Source organism: Jaculus jaculus, chromosome 10 (genome assembly GCF_020740685.1).
Source record: "Jaculus jaculus isolate mJacJac1 chromosome 10, mJacJac1.mat.Y.cur, whole genome shotgun sequence".
In the NCBI taxonomy this organism is placed as follows: Eukaryota; Metazoa; Chordata; class Mammalia; order Rodentia; family Dipodidae; genus Jaculus; species Jaculus jaculus.
In genome coordinates this window covers 5,006,567-5,032,049 of record NC_059111.1, presented here as the reverse complement: position 1 = coordinate 5,032,049, position 25,483 = coordinate 5,006,567, and the positions used below count along the sequence as shown (strand labels likewise).

The 25,483-nt window shown below is 48.5% G+C and overlaps 1 protein-coding gene across 1 annotated transcript in view; it reads right to left on the bottom strand.

The window, feature by feature from the left end:
* Window positions 1-3,332: 3,332 nt before the first annotated feature.
* Cgnl1 (cingulin like 1) overlaps window positions 3,333-25,483 on the bottom strand; it is a 165,283-nt gene continuing 143,132 nt past the window's right edge. Inside the window, exons 13-19 of the mRNA XM_004662497.2 lie at window positions 18,606-18,767; window positions 16,176-16,265; window positions 6,846-6,929; window positions 6,378-6,502; window positions 5,739-5,847; window positions 5,444-5,607; window positions 3,333-4,180 (exon numbers count right to left, since the gene is read on the bottom strand). Coding sequence (XP_004662554.2) covers window positions 4,045-4,180; window positions 5,444-5,607; window positions 5,739-5,847; window positions 6,378-6,502; window positions 6,846-6,929; window positions 16,176-16,265; window positions 18,606-18,767 — 870 coding nt within the window. The 3' untranslated portion in view covers window positions 3,333-4,044. The remainder of the gene's footprint in view (window positions 4,181-5,443; window positions 5,608-5,738; window positions 5,848-6,377; window positions 6,503-6,845; window positions 6,930-16,175; window positions 16,266-18,605; window positions 18,768-25,483) is intronic.

Here is a 25,483-nt window from a genome sequence, read left to right as displayed (position 1 = left end):
TTAGTGTTAATGTCTATAAGGGCGGAATGTCAAGAATGTGGGGGAAGGGAAGGCAGCCCTGGGAGGACATTCTTTTAAAAAAAATATTTGAGAGAGTGTGTGGGAGAGAGAGAGAGAGGGAGGAAGGGAGAGAAGGAGGCAGTTAGAGAATGAATGTGCCAGGACTCTAGCCATTAAAAATGATCTTCAGATGCATGTGCCACCTTGTTCATCTGGCTTGTGTGGGTACTAAGGAATCGAACCTCAGTCCTTAGGCTTCATAGGCAAGCACCTTAACTGCTAAGCCATCTCTCTAGCCCCATTCTTTCTTTAAAAAAAAAAAATTGAAAAAGGGAGAATGGGTGTGCCAGGGTCTCTAGCTACTACAAACAAATTCCAGATGCAAGCACCACCTTGTGCACCTGGCTTACATGGGTACTGGGGAATCAAACCTGGGTCCTTAGGCTTTGCAGGCCTTAACCCAACATTTTCCTCGTGTTCCAGGCCTCCTGAGCACATTCCTTGTGGAAGCTCAGGTGTCACTCTGACCCTTTGTCCCATGGGTTCTCATTGAGGAGCTATTTACAGAGGCCTGCATGCAAACTGAGTGTAAAACACCACTGGAAAAGAGAGCTTTCTCTATAAATTGCTGTTATGCCTCAATAGATCTGACTTTAACCAAAGCAAATATAATTTCTGCAACGGCTTTGAGAACTTGCTGAGACGGGAAGACTTCGCCCACACTTGGGTCACTCCTGAGGATGAGGCTTATCAGGGGCTGCAGGAGAGCTGCAGCGGCAGCACGGGCTGGAACCGGCATCGGCCGCTCTTTCCGGGCTCACGGAAGGACAGTGTTGGGAAAGCCCACCAGAGATGCCAAGGGGCCCAGGCAGGAAAAACGGCAGCAAGTGTGGGTCCCTTTAGAACTGAAGGCAGGACAGGAGGTCACCCAAGTCCCAGGGGAACCCATCCCAACATGCTGCATAGAGCAGTAGAGGAAGGTCTGGGCGGATATGGAGCTGAGGAGCATCACCAGTATAGCTCCCTCCTGGGGAAGGGACACTCGGTGCTCCGTGAAATGGCAGCACGGACCCCATGGTGTGAGGCCCAGAGACCACACACACACACACTGCAGGACAGCCCACTCGAGTTCAGAAAAGGGGATAAATGGGGTGTCTGCTGATTCTATTTTCAACGTTTTGCATATGTGTGTGACATGCATGTGCATGATCTTGTGCATGTGCACATGGATGGATGTGCATGCTTGTGGAGTTGCCACCTTATCCTTTGAGATGCGGGTCTCTCGCTGAACTAGTTAGCCAGAAAGCCCCAGGGATCCTCCTGTCTCTGCCTCTAGCTCCCAAGCTCTGGGATTACAGGCATGCACTACTGAACCCATCTTTGATGTGAGTGAAGATCCAAATCAGGTCCTCATGCTTGCCTGGCAAGCAGTCCACCTGCTGACCCATCTTCTCAACCCCTCAGTTGTCAGCTCTGGACAACGCTTCCCCTTCACCATATTCTGGAAAGAGAAGCTCGGGTTTGTTAGAACATTACCCTAGTCCAGGGTGATCTGTCTCCTCAGCATTCACTGCTGAGCACTCCACACTCTTCTACTTGGAACTTGGTTGTGAGGCTGGAGAACCACCAGCACTTAACTTGGTAATTCATGTGTGTGTGTAAATTTATGGGCACCCAAGTGCCACAACATGCATGTGGAGGTCAGAGGACAACCTCTGGGTGTTTTCTTCTCCCTCCACCTTGTGTAAGACGAGTCTCTTGTCCCATGCTGCATGTGCCAGGCTAGCTGGCCCTCGAGCTCCTGGGATTCTCCTGGCTCCCACCTTGCCATAGGTGCCATAGGTGCCCTGTGATCATTGATGCCTGCACCACTGTGTCAGGCTTTTACATGGGTTCTGGGAATCCAAACTCTAGTTGACAGATTTGAACAGCAAGTGCTTTTAACCACTGAGCCGTCTTCTCGGCACCCCCTCCCCAACCTTGGTAGTTTCTTGGTGGGCATCAGAGGAATGAAAATAACAGAGGAGTCAAGATTCCTGTCAGGTGACAGTTTTATTGAAAGGAAATCTTGCTTTACATGGAGGTAGCCATAATAAGAATGTCTCTTCCCCATGGAGATGCATAGTAACCAAACCATGCCAGGCAGCAAAACTCAATAGAGTATGCCAGTGAGCATGGCAGGGTGGTGCCTGGAAGCAGGAAAATAATTATGAAAGATATATGGTGATTGTCTCCTCGGCACTGTATTTGGCCCCATATTTGTTTTAACATAAAATATTTTTGAAGCTAGCTAAAGAAAATACTCTTGAACAGGATTAAAGCAGTAAAGAGAAAAGAAACAGGCATATATAATAAACTCCAGCAATGACGGCATGGTTAAGTTGGGAAGGACCGGGGCCCTGGTCTTGACCTATCCCCAGACAGCAGCCATCAAGGTCCTGGGTAAAGTGACGAACCTGGCCTCGCAAACACCCCTCTCACGCGGGTGTCCCCCGCCCACTACGCCGCACTTCCGGCTCACCGCTGACCGTTAGGGCACAGGGGAGTGCCGTCCTCAGCCTGCCTACTGTTTCCAGTGATGGACTTTTCACAGGGACAACTGTTATTAACCAGCCTCATGGCTAATGGAAAGAACCAACTAGAATGATGGGCGACTGCTAACGTCTGTGGCTTGCAGACCTTTCTTGCCTAAATCTGGTTGTGAGTGGACTGAGGCACTTCTGGATGGGCTTATTGCAAATATTTCGTGATGGAATGGGAACATTCGAGGGGCCAGAGAATTCCTATGAGCTCCAGAGAGCCAACCTCAGGCTTGCTGTGTTCCCGAGGGGGCAGAGCGCTTCCTCTGAGGCTACTGACTTGTGGGACTGCTGCCTGCACTCCAATGGTAACAACAGCTCTTGCTACTTCTCACTGCTGGGTTTCTGGTGCCAAGGGCTGGTCTGGCACACTTTGGTACTCCATACGTATTTCCTAAATGGATGAGTGGCTAAAGGAGAAATCTCTCCACATCCAGCGAGGGAAGCAGAGGCAAGGGTGACAGTGACCCTGGGGATGTCGGAGGCAGACTTGGCCTTCAAAATCGGTCACTCTGGATCCATCTGGGGGGTGGGGGTGATCCATGAGGTAGGACCCCATGGCAATCGTCATGAATTCTCTGGGCCACTGCCTACCCAAGCCCTTGCTCTAAGACCTCACCCACGCCTAAGGCTGAGGCTGGAAACCCTATTTAGCTTGCAGACACCTCCAACTCTTTCCTTCCCCTCAACACCATTCTGAGCTCCAGCTTGCCCCCCCACCTTCTTCATCTTCCTCTGACCAGCCCCACACCTGCTTAGCCCCTCTCCCCACACCCCATTCCAGACACTACCAGTCTCCCCACTCCACCTATGTAAAAGAAATCAATTAAGTGGGAACTAGTCTTTGCATAGTTCAGAAATAATCCTAGGTAAAATAAGCAACCAAGGCGGCCGACGCAGCCTGTCCGTAAATGTGACTGCCAGCAAGCTGGTTCTCCAGCACTCATTTTATCATGGCGACCATTCCTTTGTCCCAAGTCTGATTTTTCCAGAGCGGTCTTTACTCTGCCTCTGCTTTTTAATACTTAAAATCTGGTATTTCTTAAAAGGAAGACTCAGTATAGATGTGCGAACTTTATGAAGATTCTGGAACATTCCAAAATGGAACAGCAGCAGTCTTGTGAGAAGGTCTGGTTTAAAATATGTACAGCCTATCTATATATATCGTGCCCTCCCTGCACAGTGGCTACTAGGTGAGAATTTGGGAGCCTTTCTCTTGTCTGGGGGAAGGAGGGGCAGCGATGCAAGAGGCGACCACAGACAGGCTTCATCCTACCAAATGGCATTTCCCAACATGCATCAGTAGGAGGTGATGTCCGTTGCTCATTTAACTGCAGCAGCTCTCTGGGCCATGCAACCCTGGAGAGGCCCACGAGGTGGTGGCCGTGGGTCTCGAGTCCACACATTCTTTGTCGCCTCTTGCTTTGGGTGATGGCGGAGTGCGAACGCAGACGCAGGAGTGGACTCAGACCTGGCTGGTGACGGTGCTGTCCTTTGCGAAGCTGTAGCTCAGCGGTGCCTCGTAGAGGCTGCCCCCGTCCGTGCTGAGGTCCGTGTCGTCATCCATGTCATCCAGCACTTTACTGGGGAACTTCTTAAGCCTGGGGAAGAAACAAGGGGCCCGTTTTTAGACCCTGGCTGGGGTGGGAGGAAGGGTCTCAGGCGCCAGGCTTCCATTTCCGGCGCATGCATAGAAAGCCCATCGACTCATCCACACCTATTGTTCCCTTTAGCACCACCCAGAAACGAGGGTTGAGAGCGCCGGCCAGCGTCAGTACTACCAACATTTCTCCTTTGGCCCAAACTCCTGTAGAGTTGGATGTGGTGTTGGCACTGATCGCATCTTGTCTTAGTCACCGTGGATTACATACAATATATATGTTTTTTTTAATGTGAGAGGGAGAATTGGCATACCAGGGCCTCTAGCCACTGAAATCAAACTCCAGATACGTGAGGCCTGGAGAGCCAAACATGAATAGTTAGTTAGGCTTTGCAGGCAAGTGCCTTAACCACTAAGCAATCTCTCCAGCCCCTACATACATATTTTTTAATGCTGGAATACATGTGCATGGAGGTCAGAGGACAACTTTGAATGTCTTTCCTCGAGACCTTCATCTACCTTTTTTAAAACAGGGTCTCTCATTGGCCTGGAACTTGTCAGCTGGGCTAGACTGTGGGGCCATCAAGCTCCAGGGATCTGCTTGTCCCCAGCCCTGGAATTACAAACATGCAGCGCACCATGCCCAGCATTTTTTTTCCTTTTTTTTTTTTTTTGTTTTTTTTTTTGTTTTTTTGAGGTAGGGTCTCACTCTGGCCCAGGCTGACCTAGAATTCACTATGTAGCCTCAGGGTGGCCTCGAACTCATGGTGGTCCTCCTAACTCTGCCTCCCGAGTACTGGGATTAAAGGTGTGCACCACCACACCCAACGCCAGCATTTAAAAAAAAAAAAACATGAGTCCTGGGGATTGAACTCAGGTCTTCATGCTTGCAAAGCAAGCACTTTACCAAATGAACCATTTTCCCAGCCATATATACAACAATTTAACAGTAGCAGACAGTAGATAACACTTTAGTGTGAGTCCTCCTTAAATGCTACACCCATCTTGAGGCCTGTGTGCAGGGTCTCAGTGAGCTGAAGCCTGCAGGAAAAGGCTGAGCACGGACTAGGCCCCACACGCAGCAGCCATCTAGCCTCCTCTACTGCCACATTTAGGCCTTCCACAGATGTGTGGGGCTCTCAGACTGGGACATCAGGGAGGCTCCCAAAGGAAACTTGAAGGAAACTTGACTTGAAGCAACAGGAGTAGGAACATTCTGAACGCATTTCAAGCACTTGGGGCCACCCCTCCCCCCGTTTCCCACCTCAGGTCCTTCTTCATCGAGTTGAGCTGTCCCTGCAGCTGCTCGTTCACATCCATCTGCTCCTCCAGCTCCCGCTGCAGCTTCTTCTTAGAACTTTCCAGTCTGTCGATTTCCTCCTCGGCCTCCTCCACCTGCCTCTTCATGGCTTTCAGACGTAAGCTCAGCTGCATTGGGAGGGAGGGAAGGGTGAGGGGGCAGCCGCAGCCTTTTTGAAAGTCAAGTTAGGGGGGTTGAAATGCCTCACTTCAGTAGTCTGGGAAGCCCTGGTGCACCCCACCTCCACTGGCTCCCTCACCTGGTCCTTCTGGTCAGTCAGTGACAGGTGCTCATCATCCACTTGCATCACCAGCTCCTTGACCTTCCGCTCCAGCCTGCGGTTGTTGAGCTGAAGGGTGGCTCGGTCCCTGAGGGGGGGTAGGGGGGGGAGCAGAATGAAGCATCCACTCAGCCCTGCAGGAGGCCGAGGCCGGGAGGAGGGGATAGGAGTGTCCCATCAGCTCATTCTACAGATGGAGAAGCAGGGCTCCAAGAAGGACATGTCCTGAGTTACATTTGGAAGGCCCAGGCTCCCAGCATTCGGGGTCTGATCCAGCCTGACTCTCTGGAAGTCCTTCTGAAGGCACGTGTGCATGACCAGTGTCATGCTGTTAGAAAAGGACCAGTCAGGTTTATCCTGGGACTGCAGTTAGCTCGGAGCATCATGACGTGGCGTGGGGAGGCAGTGTTGGGCCCTCTCTACTCCCACATCTTTCCTAGCCACCCTACCTCTGAGAGCCAGGTTCTGCTTGGAAGCGCCCAGCCCTCAGAGCGAGGTGGTATGCATGTTTAGGGGATGAAGAAAGCTGCAGCAAGCACAGCTTGGGAATCTACCAAGTTTCAGGCCACCACGGCCCCTGGCCCAGCAGGTCCTCTGCCCCACCCCAGCTGGACTCGCCTCTCCTCGTTCTCCAGCCGGTCCTCAAGCTCTGCGATCCTGGCCTCCATCTGCACCACCAGGCCCTCTTTGCTGGACCTGTAAGAACCTTCCAGGTGGATGATCCGACTCCTTAAGTCCTTGTTCTGAAATCAGACAGGGAGCTCGTGAGGGGCTGTGTCTCCCGGGCGCTTGAGGCCAAGCAGAATATGGGGTGGAACCAGAAATTTGGTTCATGCCTAGGCACCCAGGGAGCCCAGGTTATTGCAGAGAATGTTGAATGCAGGCCCTAGAGGGTCATAGGAAAAGATCTGAACATGTTCCCTATGGGCCTGAATGAAATGGTTACGGCAGTTCTTTTACACATGTGCAAGGGGAGGGGCAGCTTCTGTGCCTGCGCTCAAGGATTGACATGGATAGTATGTGACACAATTGAGTGATTCTCTCCTATTCCCTCCAGTGTCCCAGCCCAAAGCCGGCGCGCTTCACCTGTCTCTCCAGGGAGATCTTGTCACACTCCAGGTCTTGCTTCACAGCTCTCTCCTGAAGGAGCTCGCTCCTCATCTGCTCCATCTACAACAAGCAGAGCAAAGGCCTTTGACTGACTTGGTTCCCAGCTACTAAATTCTGGTCACTCTAGAGGGGACCTTCATGCTGCCTGCTCTTGGGCTTTGGATCAAGATGCATTCCTTTTTGATAATTCCAAAGACAGTCACTATTGCTAACCTTCACATATGTGTGTGTGTGTGTGTGTGTGTGTGAGAGAGAGAGAGGGGGGGGGGGAGTGTTTTGTATTTTTTTCGAGGTAGAGTCTCGCTTCTAGCCCAGGCTGACCTGGAATTCACTATGTAGTCTCAGGGTGGCCTCAAACTCACAGTGATCTTCTTACCTCTGCCACCCCAGTACTGGGATTAAAGACGTGCACTACCACACCTGGATTTACTATATTTTTAATTGCACCAAAAATAAATAAAATATTAAGAAGCCAGGCATGGCGGCACACATCTTTAATCCCAGCACTGGGGAGGCAGGGGTAGGAAGATCTGAATTCGAGGCTAGATGAGACCCTACCTCAAAAACTGTGTGTGTATGTGTGTGTGTGTGTGTGTGTGTGTGTGTGTGTGTGTGTATAATTTCTGCTGACATGACCTTGATTAGGAATAGGGTCCTTTAGAGAGACAATCAAGTTAAAAATAAAGCAATAATTAGGTGGGTTATAATCCAGTGACTGGTATCTTCATAAAAAAGGGGACAACCCACCATAAGACGACACCAGGAGGTTCTCTCAGGAGAGCCACATAGGAGAATGTATCTACAGCCAAGGAATGCTACAAAGTTTGCTGGCAAACCACCAGAGACTAGGAGATAGTAAGGATACCCCACCCCAAAAAATCTCAGCTGCTCTGCCCATCGGAACTGAGACAAGACAGCTTGTGAGCCAGTGCGTAGTTCAGCGACAGCAGCCCCAGGAAGCCGACACAGGATAGCATACTTAAGCTGAAGCAGATGTGGCATCCCTCCAGCCACCCTCAGAAATAGGTAATGTTATCTGCTGTGCCTGGGGACACGGGGATTTCAACGGTGAGCCTGGGAGAGTCTCAGGCAAAGCAGTGAGTCAGTCATCCTACTTGCCTGAGATGGACAGAATCGGGCCTGGGGGGACAATTGTTCACTTGAGCTCTTGCTGTTCTAGCACAGGTCCTGACAGAGAAAGCTCCCTTCCTCGTGCCACATGCAGAAGTCTGAACCCTGAGCAGCTCCAGGCTAAACGTTACTGATGGTGTCCTCTTTGTGGGTAGGAAAGGGCCTCTGAGCAGTATGGGAAGAAATCTGAGCATCATATGTTCTCACTTCCAGGGTCTGTCGTGAGAACATGGCTCCCACCTTATATCCAGCAGAGGGCAGCCTGGAGAATTCGGGTAGGCCAGAACATATGTCGGGGACCATGAGACATACACAGGGTCCTTGGACACCTGGACAAGGGAAGCACTTGGCACAGATTTGCCTGGCCTGAAGTTGAGTTTCTGTCACCTGTATCGGCACCTTAGTGAATAACAGATCAGCTCACTCCTGGAGCAAGAACTGTGTGTAACATGTAGCTTTTGTCAAGAGGCGCCCCCCCCCATTGGGTCAGGCTTGCGTCCCCCTTGACTCCAGCACGTCCACAGAGTAGCAGTAAGTGGGGGCTGGCTAAGCGCAGTGACACAGTGCAGTAAGGAATGCGACACGCCACAGGGCCTGAGACCCGAGAGACGGTAATAAAGCACACATGCACTTCTGGATTCCTAGCCGGTGTTCTGCGTCACAGGGGTTCAGAACTGGAGCCCAGGTCAAGCCGGTTCACTGCCCACTCCTCCCCTTGTTCTATCCCAGATAAGTGAAAAGGAGCCCAATAGGCCTAGAGTTCAAATGCAGCTACAACATAAAAACAGGAGGGGAGCCAAGAGAAAAGCACAAAGCCATTCACAACTGCTACCCCTGATCTTCAGCTGTGGGTGGGGAGTGCTACCAGCCAAAGGTAAAGTGTCGGAGGTCTAGGAAAAATCCATGGCACTTACTAGCGTTATGTCCTGTTTAGGGAGCTGGCCGGTCTAAATGTGCCTGCTCTGCTCCAGAGGAGGAACTCCCCCCAGGTCCTCCTCCAACCTCCCGAGCTCAGACTATTCCACCAGCTGGTGCTGACAGAAAACAATTGAGGGGGCTAGAAAGTTGACTTAGCAGTTAAGGCGCTTGCCTGCAAAGGACCCAAGTTCAATTCCCCAGAACCCACGTAAGCCAAGTGCACAAGGGGGCACATGCATCTGGAGTTCGTTTGCAGTGGCTAGAAGCCCTGTCACATCCTCTCTCTCTCTTGCAAATTAAGAAATAAAAACTATATTAAAAAGTTTCAGAAAACAATTTGACTAAAGCTTAACCACCAGAAGCTTTAGGTCAGGTGGTAGAAGATGTTCTTGGCATCTCACAGCTTCCATAGCCATCAGAACGAGACTCTCCTGCCTGTGGTAAGAAGGGAAGGTCTCCACTCTAGTCCACAACCTTGGTACTAGGGCCACTCTTGCAAAATCCCGATTTCACTCACACGTGTCCTTTAGCTCCAAGAATGTAACTGCCTTGACCCCATCAGAGTTGTCCCGGTGCGGCCTAGGGGCCTGGATGCCAGTGACCTAGATCTCGCCTGTGCAGGTCCTCCACAGGTCAGAACTGCTGGTGCCGCATGTTCCTTGGCTTGGACAAGGGAGCATCTGGGTCCCACACCTCCATCTCATGGGACCAAGGGAAGAGCCCTTCCGGCTTCCAGAACCTTGATTTCCTGGTTAGCAGTACCAACAGATCCTAGTATCACCTGTATTCATCCCAGGCTGTAGCTCCAGAAGTGTGGCTCCTGGTAACACAGGTCCAAGCAGGTCCCAGAGAGGGGAGACCTATGGCTCAAAACCATAATCTTTGGTGCTACTCCAGACCCCACAGGCTGTGGTAGCAGCTGTCACAAGCCCCAGTGCGCTAAGGGCTTACATCTGTGAGGCATGAACGCACGCACTTTTATAAGTCGACATCCACCACAGCCATACAACCACTTTCATGAGCTGCTGACGTCTACTGCAGCACTTGGAGGCCCTGTTGACAGTAAGCTTGGAGAAATCACACAGATTTTTTTTTTTGAGCTCCTCTAACCCTAACCAAAATTTTCCTAAGAAAACTTCTCCATAAACTTGGAAGAAATTAATGACACAAATGGAAACATGATCCCTCCAAAAGAAGAGGTGATGTCCAGGAATACATCCCAGGAAGGAAATTCCTGAGAAAGAATTTAAAGTGATTCTAAGGCACAATAGAAAATAATACAGGATGTGAATGAGGAATCCACAAGAGAGAGAGAGAGAGAGAAGGGGGGGGAGAGAGAAAATGAACCAATAAAAACTTCAGTGAATAGAAAATACAACATGAGGCCTCCACAAGAGACAAGAATGTGCAGAAGAAAAAAAAACTGAACTAAAAACCACCACCAGGCATATTATAATCTAAATGTCGAGTCACATATAAAGAAAGGCCCATTAGACTAATGCAACTTCTCAGCAGAAACCTTGTGGACCAGAAGAAAACACACATGTGCATCTGCTTTCAAAATTCTGAAAGGGAAAACTTGATAGCTGATACTCTATGTGCACAAGTAGCCCTTATATCTGAAGGAAGACCCTAACTCCCAGATAAGCAGAAACTGAGGCGAGCTATCCGGACCAAGCAAATCCTCGACTAGAAATGAAAGGAAGACAGCTTTCGTCGTGAACCTCCATGAATAAGCAGCCCCACGCAAATATGGCGCACTGCGTACGTGGCCTAAGTGACCACGACACTCAAAGGTACATTAAGACTCACTTAGCAGTCCAGTTCCCTTAGGGCGTCCTTGAACAGAGCGAGGGGGAAATGCCAGCGATGCAGAGGACCCCAGCCAGCACTCCACCCGGCAGCTCCCTTCCGCCTGCCTCAGAGCCCCGAGAGTCACATGCTGCGGCAAGGAGCCTGGGGTCATTCCGTGACCGTTGACAAGCACAAGATCCGTGGGTAACGAATGCAGGCTCACAGCCCGCTCTGAGCACGGGAGGGCAGGCATGCCTGCCGGGAGAAGCTGGCCCGTCCATGCCCTTGGGGCACAGGCCTTCCCTCCCGGGACACACTGTCTACATAGGCCTAGCTTCCCCTCCTACGTGTGTGATCTTGTTCATCTCGCAAGGAGCCCCCAAGGGTCCTTCCGGCTAGCTGGTCCAGGGTTGAATGCCTCTCCTACCATTCAGGATATTAGGGTGCCTATGTGGAAACCAGAGGACCCTGCCACCTGCACCCCAACCCTCATAAGCATGAGGACATGAGCTTCCTCAGAACTCATGTGAAAACGCCAGGCATGGTGGCTCACACTCGTGTTCTCAGTGCTGGGGAGGAAGAGACTGGGGGATCCCTGGGGCTCAGGGCCATCCAGACTAGCCCAGTTAGCAAGCTCAAGGCTAATGAGAGACCCTGTCTCAACACAGGTGGACAATGCGTCCTGAGGAACACCTGTGGTTGTCCTCTGGCCTCCGCATGCGCGCACACATATGTGCATAAAAATGGAATATGCAATTGTCTGAATACACACGTGGTGGTCTTAGAATGACTGCAGAGGAACCTTATTTACTCTATTGGACCTACCGCAGTTACTGACTGGAAGACCCACATTGTAGCAGCCCTCATGATTGGGACAACTGAATATGCCCTACGTCACAATTACTACACGGGCAAGAACAGCATGCGGGGTCGGGGTAGCAGCCTAAGTTGGAGGATCAGTAACAGCTTGAAAGAAAGGGATACTAGGCTTAGACCTCAGTGAGAGAACAGGGCTTGCCAGGGCAAGGGAGGCATGTTGGAGTGAGGGGACAGGTTGAGACATCAGTGTTAGAAGAGACAAGCCATAAGATCCTTGATAACACCAGGACAGTAGCGAAGACTTGCACTGTACTTACTGACATAAACATTAATTACTTTGTTTAACGTGCACCAGCGTGTGAGATGGGGGGGGTGCAGTTGGGTGGTGAGCTTACCAAGGAGAAACAGGAAATCAAGGGAGAGTCAGAATCATGTTCCGGGAGCCCGTTTCCACTGGAGAGGCAGGAGAGCACCGGAGGCTGACCAATCCCAAAGCTGGACAGGGCAGGGTGAAGGGTGGACTGCAGATAAGGTGACTGAGCTGGACCAACTCCAAGTTTGCTCTTACGCCTCAGCAGAGTGGACCCTGGCCATGGCTTGGAAGGAACTGGAGTGAGGAGATGGGTCAAAAGGCCACCTCTGTCCTCAAACACCAGCAGAATCAGAGGAGCAACTTTGGCCAGACCATAGAAGAACCTGTGAGAAGAGCTTGCCACAGAGATAACCCCTGCCTTTATCAGTTGTGAGAGCGATGTTGTGGAGAAGGGACCGTCAGAGAAGGGGATGCAAGGGCAGGGGTCAGCATGACCACAAAGAGAATCATTTTTCTGAGGCAGGGGAGGAAAAATACCAACCCAGGACACAGGCTGGAAAGGGAGAAAAGGGATGAGGAGACCCGGATGCTTGAAGAGGGATTAAATTTAGAAATCCAGGAGGTTGGGGCGATGGCTCAGCACGTAACAGTGCTTGCCGTGCAAGCAATGAGGGTCTGAGTTCAAAGTCCCAGCACCCATGTAGAACAGAAGAGCCTGGTCGTTCCTGCCTGTAACCCAAATCCTGTGGGAAGTGGACACGGGAGAATCTCTGGGGCTTGCTGGTTGGCCAGTCTGATGGAAAATGGCAGCTCCTGGTTCGGTGAGGGACTCCGATTCAAGGAAGCCAAGTGGAAGAGTGACAGAGGACACCCCAACGCTCTCCTCTGGCCTCTGCACGAGGGTGCCCAGGGCATGTGTTTGTGCACACACCTGTGCGTATACCACACCACACATACTCTCCCCCACCTCCAAAGGAAAAAGTCATTATGGGACGTGAAACAGAAGACAACAAAATCCGAGGAGGCGGAGGTGAGGCCCTCCATGCAGCTGTGTAGAGATCTAGATGGGAAATAAAGAGCCCCTTAATCCTCCCAGAAACATAGAGACAGACTCCTTGTCCTGCGCCTCCAGGAGGGTGGGTGGGTCAGAATATGCCTAAGGCACGGTTAGCTGGAAGAGGTTTGGGGCACTTAAACCCATGCGTTCTAACAAAACCTGTCTCCCTCCTCACTGTCTCTCAGCAGGACGCTGGTCTCCTGAGTGGAAACATCCTGGAGGAAGGAGAGTGCTGCAAGGGCCCCAAATAGGGGGTTCAGGATGGACTCTACAACCTACAGCCCTGGCCACAGTCTTGCTCCCCCATGTGGAGGAGCTCTCAAGAGGACAGCACACCCCTCCCACCCACACACACGCAGGGTCTCTGCAAGTTCATGTCTCCCAGGCAAACAGAGACTCAAAAGGAAAAGAGAAAACAAAACAGTAAGTATTCCTGCCATGCCCCCACAAAAGATGGCTATTAAAATAGGCGTGTACAATAAATCAGAGACGGGCAGAAAGGAATAAAAGTATGACTATAAAAACTTAACAACTGCCATGACCGGGCAGTTTCTCTTGGTTATTTGGCAAACATGATACGTTCCTCCCCTCAGTTCTTAAAAGGACAGCCTGACACTAAATTCTAAAATCAATTCACCATGAGGAGCCTCACACACAATTCTACATAGTGCTATGGATACAATGTCCCGAGAAGGATGGCTTCACTGTTTATACCCCGGAAGGGCTCCAAGAGCTGCTGATTTGGGGCTGGAACAATGGCTCAGTGGTTAAGACGTTTGCCTGCAAAGCCAAAGGACCCAGGTTTGATTCCCCAGGACCCACACAAGCCAGATGCACAAGGTGATGTATGCATCTGGAATTCATTTGTGGTGGCTGGAGGCCCTGGCACACCCATTCTTTCTATCTGCCTCTCTTTCTCTCAAATAAATAAACAACAAAAAAAAAAGAGTTGCTGATTTGGGCAGTATGACTATCACTGAAGTCAGTCGGCCCAGGGTCAAGGGCTGAGGTCAGGTTCCTACTATCTTCTTTCAGAGCATGGAGGTAAGTTCAAGGCTGGGGAACTATTTCTTCATATAAACTTAGTGTTTTACATGCTGTCTGCCCTTCGACTCCACTTAATAGACCAAACAGAAATGTTCCAGTCAGATGGAAACCACAACAGGAGCGGAAAGCAACAGCTTATCACAGCTGGATTGAAAGAATGCCAACGTCTGAGCATTCTGATTGGAAATTGTACTGGATTCCAGAGGGGGCTTTCCGACAGAGATGCACATGTCCTGAGCCAGCTCTGAGGAACAGAAGCAGCTGCCCATTGGGTTAATGAAAAAACAGAGATATTTATGATCACTAATAATAACATTTAACCTTTTCATCTGTGTTTATCAGTGGGCTATGAAGGTTGGCAAGCCTTCATGCCTGGGCTGGTATTAAAAATCCTATCATAAGAAAATATATAAACCAACATGTACATTGGAGTTTTGAGTAACTGATATACAATCAAAGGCAGTTCTGAGCCTGGGGTCAATCTAAGTAAAAGAAACCCACTTTGACCCGCTCTGCCTCCCGACAAAGAAGATACTTGAAATATCAGTGACTGGTGCTGACTGAGGAGCAGATGTGAGCCGGCCACTCAGCAGCACTTCCCAAAAGTGACTGTGGATGTCTACAACTCTGCACGGTGGGATTTGTCTTTCAGTTGCCCAGACAACCAGGCAGTCTTGCTCATCCTCTGCAGAGGTGAAGCTTCCCAAAGCTCTGAGTTGGTATTTTTCCCCTGCTTGCCAGCTGCCTGGGCCTGATGAGTCATCCTTCCATTGCCCTGGGTCATCCTGGCTTCTGTGGGCCAAGGGGAATGCCTCTGGGGTAGACCCAGCCCTGCCGTGTGCACTCAGAGTCCACTGAGCCAGGATGCCCGCCTGCCCAGTCACCAAACAGGCCCTCTCTTTGTCTATCTGAACCCAGTGCTCATACAAGTCAGAAGTGGGTCAGATGAACCCTCACCCATCTTAAAACACTGCAAGATTGTCATCATTATTTTGAGACAGGTTCTCATGTAGTGCAAATGGACTCTGAACTCACTACGTAGCCAAGGATGACAATGAATTTTCAATCCTCCTGCTTCTACCTCTCAAGGACTGGGACTATAGGCATGTCCTACAATGTTCAGTTTCTGTGGTTCTTGGGATAGAACCCAGGGCTTCCTGCATGTCAGGCAAGCACGGACCTACGCCCCCATTCCCGTGTGATAGAGCCGAGCAACTGGGGCTGGCCTGGGACTCCCACCAGTGCCCCTCTTTGCAGCCAGGGTCCTCAACCTCCTCCTGTATGCACTTCAAGTTCTTGGCTCAGTGGAAATATTTCAACCTTGGCCACATCCCTCATCGTGGAGAGCAGTCACAGTCCCATGACCTAATGCTCGATTAAGAGGAAAAGGAAGAGGCCATAGCCATTCTGTGATCAGATATCATGTGGCCCTGGGCCAAGGGAGGTTCAGTCTGTGTTTTGTTTCAGGTGTAAAGCAAAGAACCAAGAACCGAAAGCCTGGGTAATGATAAGATACAATCATTTGCACCACTCCTCCTGTCGTGCATAAATCACAAGAAAGGTTGGCAAAACAAACTCACGGTCACTTCGTCATGAATGGCTTAGCAGACCCTGGAACGCCCTGTGGTAATGCAGCTGCTTAGCCAAGCTGGCAAGAACTCAACAGAACAGCTTTGATTCCGGCAAGAACACAACAAGAGCCTTGGGGACCAAATGTCAAGGTTGAGCTGTCCAACTGAGCCTGGTTGTCAGGAAAGTCCTCTGCTGCTCAGGCTCCCAAACACTCCCAATCCAACAGCACAAGCTAGGAACCTGCCTCAGAAGGCCCTTCCCGGACAGAAGCACAGCAGCCTTGAGTGCCACATTCATGTGCAAAGAAACCAGTCAACGGGGGAGAAGGGTAGGTGGAAAAGCAGCCAGTCTCTCACCTCTGAGCAGGGGCTGCCAGCTCCCATACCTCAGTGTTGGTCACTGAATTGAACAGACAATTCTAAACACTTTGCCTATAGTAGGCTATAGCTAACAGATCGCTTTCTACAGACATTTTGGAAACTTCCCTTCATGGTAGGACTACCCTCCTCATTCCCAGTGGCACGATATGAAGACGAATGAGTCTTCCATCTCGTTCTCTAACTTGCTGCCCTGGCTCGAGCTGAATGCCCAGATACAAGTCCTCACACTCCCTTCCCTCCAGAGGCAACGCATTCGTGCGCCAGCTCCCACACACCTGCTCCCTGCTCCGAGCAATCCTCTCTGACAGCAAATCCGAGTTGTTCCTTTCTTCCTCCAGTTCGATCTCCAGTTGAGACACCTTGTCCTGAGGGAGGAAATGGACACACAAGCAGGTTACTTCATGGGCTCCTACCTGGATGGAGAGTGAGGGTTGTCCTGTGGAAGGAAAACTCAGTCAGCAAAGTAAAACTGAGAAGCATTGGGGCTTAGGAATGTGATAAAGCTATTCTCTTTCTTTTTTTTTTCTTTTTAATTATTTGTGTGTGTGTGTTTCTCTTGCCACTGCAAATAAATACCTGCCCAGCTTTATGTAGGTGGCTGCAGAACTGAACAGAGCCTGCATTGGCAGGCTTTGCATGCAAGTATCTTTCACCACTGAACCACCTCCCTATCCCTAGCATTTAGAGTTTTTCAATGTGAGTCTGCAGCATTTGTATGTAATGTGGTCTGTTCAAAGGCCGAAGTTGGTTGAGAAGCACAGATGTCTGTCAACATCAATAATTAAACCCTCAGAGCTCAGGTGAATGATGAGTTGTCTGTGAATGGACTTCTATGGTAGTGACCAAATCCTACAGCCATATGTACACATACTTTATATAAATGTCTTTAATGCTGTGCCTACAAATTACTACTTATTCCTTTATATCCTTTTTATTTTTTTGAAGCAGGGTCTCTAACCCAGGCTGGCTTCAGACTCCATAAGTAGCTGAGAATGACCTTGAACTCTAAGGTCAGAAAGTTCCAGAAACCAACTTGGGACAAAGTTGAGTCCTGTCCAAAGTTCCCTACTCCTCAAGTGCTCTCAAAAATCACAAAACTCCTGTGACCACAGAACTTGAAAGGTGGAAATAGGAGGCCCTGAAGTTCAAGGGAATCCTCGGTTGGTTACCTTGTGAAGTAAGTTTGAGGCCCGCCTGCACTACTCGGGACCCTTACTTAAAAAAAAAAAAAAAATCACAAAGCATCCTATAGAGTTGCAGCCTCCTAAGGCTGAGTTTACAGAAAATGCCTATGGTTGGAGAGCTCTTGAGTCCTGAGAGTTTAAGTCCCAGTGAAGAAACAGGCAAGGCATGAGTCAGTCACAGCAAGTGGCCGTGCCAGCCACCTCTTGGGGACAAGTTCCTCTCAAGTGCCTGTCATGGCGTCAGGACCTTGAGAGCCAGGCACGTGGTAGCTAGTGGACAAATACCTTCACTACTGCACAAGGGCTCACGAAGTGAGTCCGTGCTGTTGCTTCTAGTCAACCTGAGGAATATTTGCTCAGAATATTCTAGAAAGAGATCATCTGAAAAGCCAGTCCAATTTCAGCTAAATCACTTCTTAAGGGTGCTTCTTTTTCCCATCCCAAATCCCTACTGTCCAACTCCAACAGCAGCATTTGAGGTCCATGCAGGAATTACCAGGCTGCCACAGGGGGTTCCTCTTTCTGTAGCTAGATCATCTCACTGTCTTGGCCCTGGAACAATCAACCCAGTCAACTGGACTGACTTTAGCTCATCTGAATAATGACTTTTCTAAAGAGAGCTGCCCTAAGACATTAGCTAAGTACCACGAACAAAAAACAATAAAAGTGCAATCAGGTTATCGTGGCCCATGTAATAAAATCTTCATGGGGGAACTAGATATAAACTGCTAAGTCCCCTGGAGATTTTAAAAAGCTATTTCTGTTTCTTTGCAAAGCTGAATCAGGAATTCCACTGGATTTGAATTGATGCCCTCACTCCCTGGCCATGAGTGCGCCTGTGCCTGTCTTATATCAAAACGTTGACAATTTTAATTTCTCCCTCAAAGTCTGAAGGTCATTTTTCACTCTCTCTCTCCCCGCCTCTCTGAATTCCTCAGGGGAAGGGGAAAGTGTGTTTCTGGTTTAAGATCAGCTCCATTCTTGAGAACCATTCATTTTAAGAAGTCTAAGTTCCAACCAAAGTCTCGGGGGACTGTAGACACAGGGATTCTGTTACTTCACCTCTCTTTTCCTGGATTGTCCCTGTTTTGTTTGTGACTCCTCAGCCCCAGCTGGCAGCCAGCAAACAGACACAGGAATGGAGTGTTTTGGCCAGTGGGCCTCAATTCCTAGGGGATGGCTGTTTTGGGGTTCAAGGACCAGTGTTGCCCCTGACTGGACAGGCAACAATCTTGTAGCCTTTGTAGTTGGATGCATGGTCCAAAGGAACAGGCAGAGACTCCTGTCCCAAGGACTCAGTAACGCAGTCTCCCTGGGACTTGGTTCTATTTGCCCCTCAGGGCAGTGAGACATTAGACTCAATTATGCCCACTGCTGCCTCCAGTTGAGCCGTCCCAGCTTCTCCCCCAAACCACGAAATGACTTTCATCACACCGGGGTAGTGAGAATTCAAAACTCAAGCCTTCGCTGGTGGCTCACGCTGGCTTCTCTGCAGCCCCGCCTCGCAGTGCACCCACAGACCTCCATCTGCTTCACTAGTCGGCTGCGGTCATCTTTGAGGTGACTCTTGGCCTCGAGCTCATACTCCAGATCCTTCAGCGTCCGCTCCAGAAGCTGCCTTTTGGCGAGCGCCTCATCCTGCGCCCGCTGGTAGTCCCGCAGCTCTTCCTCCATCCGGCGCATCTGCAAGGAGAGGGAGGCAGATGTTTCCAAGGGTGCACCTCCAAGGGGCACCAGCAGGTGGCGCACCTGCGCGGCCCAGATCAAAGAGGATGGGGTGGACTCCCCACGCTGTGGGAGGTCAGAAGACCTCCTCCCTGGCGGCCTCAGCTTCCTCTTCTATAAAAAAAGAGGGCGCTTTTGGAGTAGTGGGACAATTAGACTATAGATTATCAATCTTAAATGGCAAGTGAGCCATTAGGTTACAAATTAACTCCATTAGATGTTAATTTTCTTTCCCCATGTGGGTGTGATTGTGCATGTGAATGGGGACATGTTGTTAAGTGTTGGTGCACCTGTGTGTGCATGCATGCACGGGCCAGACGTTAAGGTTAGCATCTTCCTCAATTGCTTTCCACCTTATTTACTGACATGGGGTCTCTCCTTTGAATCCAGAGTTCATCAATTTGGCTAGTCTATTTAGCTTGCCCCAGGACCCCCTGGTTCCATCTCCCATGTGCTGGGACTCAGGAGGGCGGCCACACATATCTGGCAATTGAGTGGGCACTCTGTATGCAAATTCAGCTATGCACACTTGTAGAATAAGTGCTCTCCACTGAGCCACCCACCCAGCACTTTGATCAGTATTTTAAACAATATATTATTTAGTTACAAGCAGAGAGAGAAAGACAGAGAGAGAAAACGAGAAGGAGAATGGGTATGGCAGAGTGCCCAGCCACTGCAAACGAACTTCAGATGCATGTGCTACTGTGCATCTGGCTTTACGTGGGTATTGGGGATCAAACCCGGGTAGTTTTGTAGGCAAGTGCCTTAAGTGCTGAACCATCTCACCAGGACTTAATCAGTATTTTTAATTAAAAAGCGCAGGGTAAAACAGTATAAGATAATATTGTGACTATTTTGTATTATATATTTATATGCACGCCTCTATTACCACATCATAACAAAAGATGTCATTCTGAATAAGGATCATGGTCAAAAACATGTGAAAGCTACTGAGTAAGTGAGTGCTTTCCAGAGGGTAATGTATTACCCACCTGCATCAGCATCACCTCAAAAAAGGTCAAGGTAAAATGAAAACCAAAGTAATGATCTCAAAGCAACCTGAGAACATAAAATGTATTAATAATCTACGTAAACCCGCCATCAAGCAACTTTGTAGATGATGATCAGCATCGTGACTGTGCCCTTTGCATCCACTAGGTGGCGCTAATCTAACAGCTTTGTACAATAGACGTTTGATTTGCAAGGTCCCGGTGAAGCTACACACCTCACAGGAGACTCCTTAACATCTGGGTGGGGCCTTGGGAGATTTCTCAGTGGGCAAGGGGCTTGCATGAGGACCTGAGTTCAGATCCCCGGAGCCCATGTAAGAATGCCCAGTATGGTATCAGGTGGCAGATGCCTGTAATCCCAGTACTGGGGAGACAGGAGACTCCCTGGGGTTCATTGGATAGCTAGTTCTGCCAAATCAGTAAGCTCTAGATTCAATGAGAGACCCTGTTTCAAAGAATAAAGTGGTGGGGCTGGAGGGATGCCTTAGTGGTTAAGGCACATGTCTGCAATGCCAAAGGACCCAGGTTCAATTCTCTAGGGCCCATGTAATCCACATGTACAAAAAAGTACACATGCCTGGAGGTCAGTTCCTGTGGCTGGAGGCCCTGGCACACCCATCCTCTCTCTCAATAAAAATGAAATATTAAAAAGAGAGAATAAAGTAGTAAGATAATAAGGACAAGCCCAATGTTGACCTCTGGCCTCCACATACGTGTGCGTAAATACACACACACAAAATATAGGTGGGCCAATCAAGTTAACGGCTGACTTAGTGAGGTTACCAATAACCTGTACTACTGAAGACGGGCAAGGGTACAGTCTTAGGAACAGGTTACCTCATGGCTTTATTCCTTCAGGAAATGGACGGAATTGAGTGCCAATTACCATTACAAAACGCTTCTCTTTGGGGGACATTGGTCACAGAAAAGCTGGGGGGGGGAGCTCCGATTACTGTAGGAAAAGCAGTGTGAAAACTTTAGGACCATGTTCTTCTCTAGGAAGGCTGAAAGAACAGCTGACATAGAATGGCCCCACACTGAAGAAAACATTCCCTGGCCTGCTGTGGGCAGTGATGGACAGAGAAACAGTGAAAGGTAGGTGATGATCAATCAGCCATGGACAAGGGCTGATGGGACATTCTCTGGACACACAGGATTTGACATACTCCAGAGCACTTCCTCTCACCATGGCTCAACTAATTCCTCATGTGGAAGATTGGAATGACGTTAAAACCTACTTTATGAAGCTGTTAGGAGAATTAAACGTGAAGACATCCAAAAGTAACAAAGGATGCCCAAATCTCCTGAGCGTCTCCCAATGCCCAGTGTGCCCCACCAGAGCACTGAATAAGGACTTGAGGGAGAGAAGAGAATAGCCAATTTAAAAATCCAAAAGGCTCTAAAACCTAAAACTAAAAAGAAGGTTAGGGTTTTGATTTCCCAGCACCCATATAAAACCAGATGTACAAAATGGTGCAAGCATCTGGAGTTTGTTGGCAGTATAGGAGGCTTTGGAGCACCCATTCTCATTCTCTCCTAGCAAATAAAAATATTTTTACAAGCCAGGTACACACCTTTAATCCTAGCACTAGGGAGGTAGAGGCAGAGGAGGATCACCATGAGTTTGAGACCACCCTGAGACTACATAGTGAATTCCAGATCAGCCTAAGCTAGAGTGAAACCATACCTTGAAATACCATATATATTTTTTTTTCACAGAAGATTGGTAGAGAGATGGCTCAACTGTTAAAAGAACTTGCTTGCAAAGCTTGACAACCCAGGTCTGATTCCCCAGGACCCATGTAAAGTTAGATGCACAAAGTGACACATGCATCTGGAGTTTGTTTGCAGTGACAGGAGGCCCTAGCACACCCATTCTGTTTGTTTGTCTAAAATAAATATTTTTTCTTTTTTTTTTTAATTTATTTGAGAGCGACAGACACAGAGAGAAAGACAGGTAGAGGGAGAGAGAGAGAATGGGCGCGCCAGGGCTTCCAGCCTCTGCAAACGAACTCCAGACACATGCGCCCCCTTGTGCATCTGGCTAACGTGGGACCTGGGGAACTGAGCCTCGAACCGGGGTCCTTAGGCTTCACAGGCAAGCGCTTAACCGCTAAGCCATCTCTCCAGCCCTAAAATAAATATTTAAAAAAAATTTTTTTTAAAAAAGAAAACTAGGGGCTGGCAAGATGGCTCAGTGATTAAGGTGCTTGCCTGCAAAGCCTAAGGACCTGGGTTTGATTCCCCAGTACTCAGATAAAGCCAGATGCACAAGGTGGCACATTCATCTAGAGTTCATTCATTGCGGTGACTCCAGACCCTAAGTGTGCCCATTCTCTCTCTCACTCAAATATTTTTAAAAAGAAAACTAAAAAGACCCTTTTCTGATTTCAGTTGTTCTTGGACTAGAAATGAGCTGGAAGAATTTATGCAACTATTCCAAAAACTAAAATGTGAAACACTTCTGGTCCCAAGCATTTCAGATAAGCAACACTCGCCCTGCTTAGTGTCGCAGAACAACTTGTCCTGAACCAAAGTAAGCAATTAACTTTGAACCACCAGTCCTACCTCTCTAAGCAAGCAGGATTTAGAAACTTGACTAAAGGTGGTGAACTCAGTCCATCTTAATCTCTAATGGCTGTATCCATCAGAACTTTCCGAACTCCCATCCCGGGCAGAAAGGCAATCTGCCTGCTTCTCTCAAGGCAAAGGCAGCCAGTTGTACACACCATGCAGCTGAAACTTTTGTCAACTACAAGCTCAGGGTGGAGAGCACTGAGCAGAGATGGGCAGAGATTTTCAAGGACCCAGGAAGACCTTGATGTATTAACTCTCTCCTGTTTTGAACACCTCCATGACTTCAGCATTGTAAAAGTAGCCATCTTCCTACTTTCCCTGCAGAGTGATGAGGTATCCTTCATGCCTGCTGTCCAAATGAAAATGGCATCTCTCAGGGCTTGGCCCCAAGAAAGTCAGGATCGGTCATCTTTTGGCTATAGTAATTGCTTTTGTGTGTGTGGGGAGAGGGAAGGGGGAGGGGGCGGTCCTCACTCTAGCCCAGGCTGGCCTCAAACCCACAATTATCCTCCTACCTCAGCCTCCCAAATTCTGGGATTAAAGGCATGTGCCACTATGTCTGGCTAGCAAATCCTCCTTTAAAAAAAAAACAAAAACAATCACTGCTCCTTTGTAAACAGCACTGGTCTCCATCTGGCTTTAGCTAATCTCTCTGAACCTCTGCTTCCCTATCTTTCTAGAGGATATGTAGGTTTCCCACCAAGCCAAGGAGTCTAGCCTACAACCTTTACATGGAAAACAAACAGCCAGGACCACTTGTTGTGGGGGGTCAGTGTGACACTGTAGTCTTTTGAACTCAAAACAGACTGGGTGTGTGTTCGTCTTCTGGCAAATATCTGAACCTCTCCACCCATTTGCTACAGAAATGGAAATGATTTTTTTTTTAAACTGGAAAAAAGAACTGTGATGTCAGCGGTGCTGATTTTGGTTTTCTTGGAGATGTATATTGTATGACCCTGAGGGAGACGGGGGTCAGTTATCAGGGTCCTTTCAGAAGTGCTCCAGAAATCCTTAATAAATATCATTGTTCTTTTGTAGTTTTAACACTGATTCATGGGTAGCTTCCCTTTGATCATCAAAGAAATAAAACTTGTTTCTTTTTTTTTAAGTTGTTTTCTTTGTGCTCTTGGCACTGTATGTGGAAAAAAAAAAAACTTTTGAATTAAAAGAGACATTTACTAACTGTCCAGATCTATAAACCCTCTGCTATATAGCATTACGTGTTATATCACTTAATTATTGAGTTATTAATGTTTTATTTATTTTAAAGAGGAAGAAATATGCTCAGAAAACAGGGTGATAGGCTCAAGGTTGTCCAACTGACAGAGATGCAGACAGAAATTGGCAATCACAGCTAGGTGTGGTGGCTCACACCTGCTGAGGCAGGAGGACTGCTAGGAGTTCTAGGTCAATCAGCATGGGCTACAGAGTAAGACCCTGTCTTAAAGAATGCGGGGCAGGAAGGAAAGAGAGGAGGAAGGAAGGAAGGACAAGGAAAAAAGGAAATAAACATTAAATAACTAGCCTTTCATGGTACTTTGGCACATGCATGGAAACAATTGAAAATACCCCCTTTTAAGTTTTATCTCAATTCCTTAGAAGTCAAGAATAAAGGGAGATAACATTTGAATCTTTGTTCTGTAATATTCTTAGGTATAAATCAAGTTTAATTTTAGTAGTCTTATAAACTCCTAAGACTCTTTTGGAAGGAGGAGAGCACTCTACCACTGAGCTGCATGCCTATCGCCTAACAACTTCCTCTATTCCTACTGCTCTGAATGATTTCTTTTATAATTTTTATTCATTTGCACATGTGTGCATGCATCTCTTGCTGCTGCAAGTGGATGCCCATCTGGTGGGGGAATGAACCTCAGCTGGCAGGCTATGCAAGTGCCTTTAAATGCTGAGCCATCTCCCCAGGCTCTGAAGTCTACCAGCCCAACCCAATAACACATCAGAACTGACTGTCAAGAAAACCAGACAGTAGCTTCAGGACAGGTGAAACATCTGGACTCAGCAGGCATGACATTCCTGCTCCATAAGTAGCAGCTCAACTTTTTAGGTAGAAATAGTTAGACTAATAAAGAAAATAGCCTAGTTAAAAGTGACTCCAAAAAAAATAAAAAAGAAAAAGAAATAAAAAAGTGAGTCCAGCTGGACGTGGTGGCACACGCCTTTAATCCCAGCACTCGAGAGGTAGAGGTAGGAGAATCACCATGAGTTCGAGGTCACCCTGACACTACATAGTGAATTCTAGGTCAGCCTGAGCTATAGTGAGACCCTACCTCCAAAAAAAAAAAAAAAAAAAAGTGTGTCCAGGGTGGCGAGATGGCTTAGCGGTTAAGGCACTTGCTTGCAAAGTCAAAGGACACAGGTTTGATTCCCCAGTACCCATGTAAAGCCAGATGCATAAGGTGGCATATGTGTCTGGAGTTCATTTGCAATGGCTATAGGCCATGGCATTCTCTTTTTCTGTTTGCCTATCTCAACTAAACAATTTTTTTTTAAAGTGAGTCCAAGGCTGGAGAGATGGCTTAGTGGTTGAGGCACTTGTCTGTGAAACCTAAGAACTCAGGTTCAGATCTCCAGGTCCCATGTAGCCAGACACATGACACAAGCATGCAATGTTGCACATGCTCCACTAGGGTGTGCATACATCTGGAGTTCGCAGCAGGCTAAAGGTCCTGGCATGGCCATTTTCTCTCTCTCAAAAATAAGTGGTGGGGGGGGGACAGGGATGAGGATAAGGATGGTACCAACTATTTACACACTGAGTATCTACATAACTAATAAATAACTAAATGTATGTTTGAGTCCAGGGATTAGAGAGATGACTTAGTGGTTAAGGTGCCTGCCTGCAAAGCCTAATGACCCCAGTTCAATTCCCCAGTACCCACATAAAGCCAGATGCACAATGGCACATGCATCTTGAGTTTGCAGCCTCTAGAGGCCCTGGCTCTCTCTCTGTGCTTGCAAATAAATGAAGGATTTTTTTTTTTTTAAACAACTGAGTCCATTTTGCTTCTGTGTCAGTGGGGGTTTGTGTTTTATGTGTAATAATGACCTGAGAGTGAGAATGAAGACTCT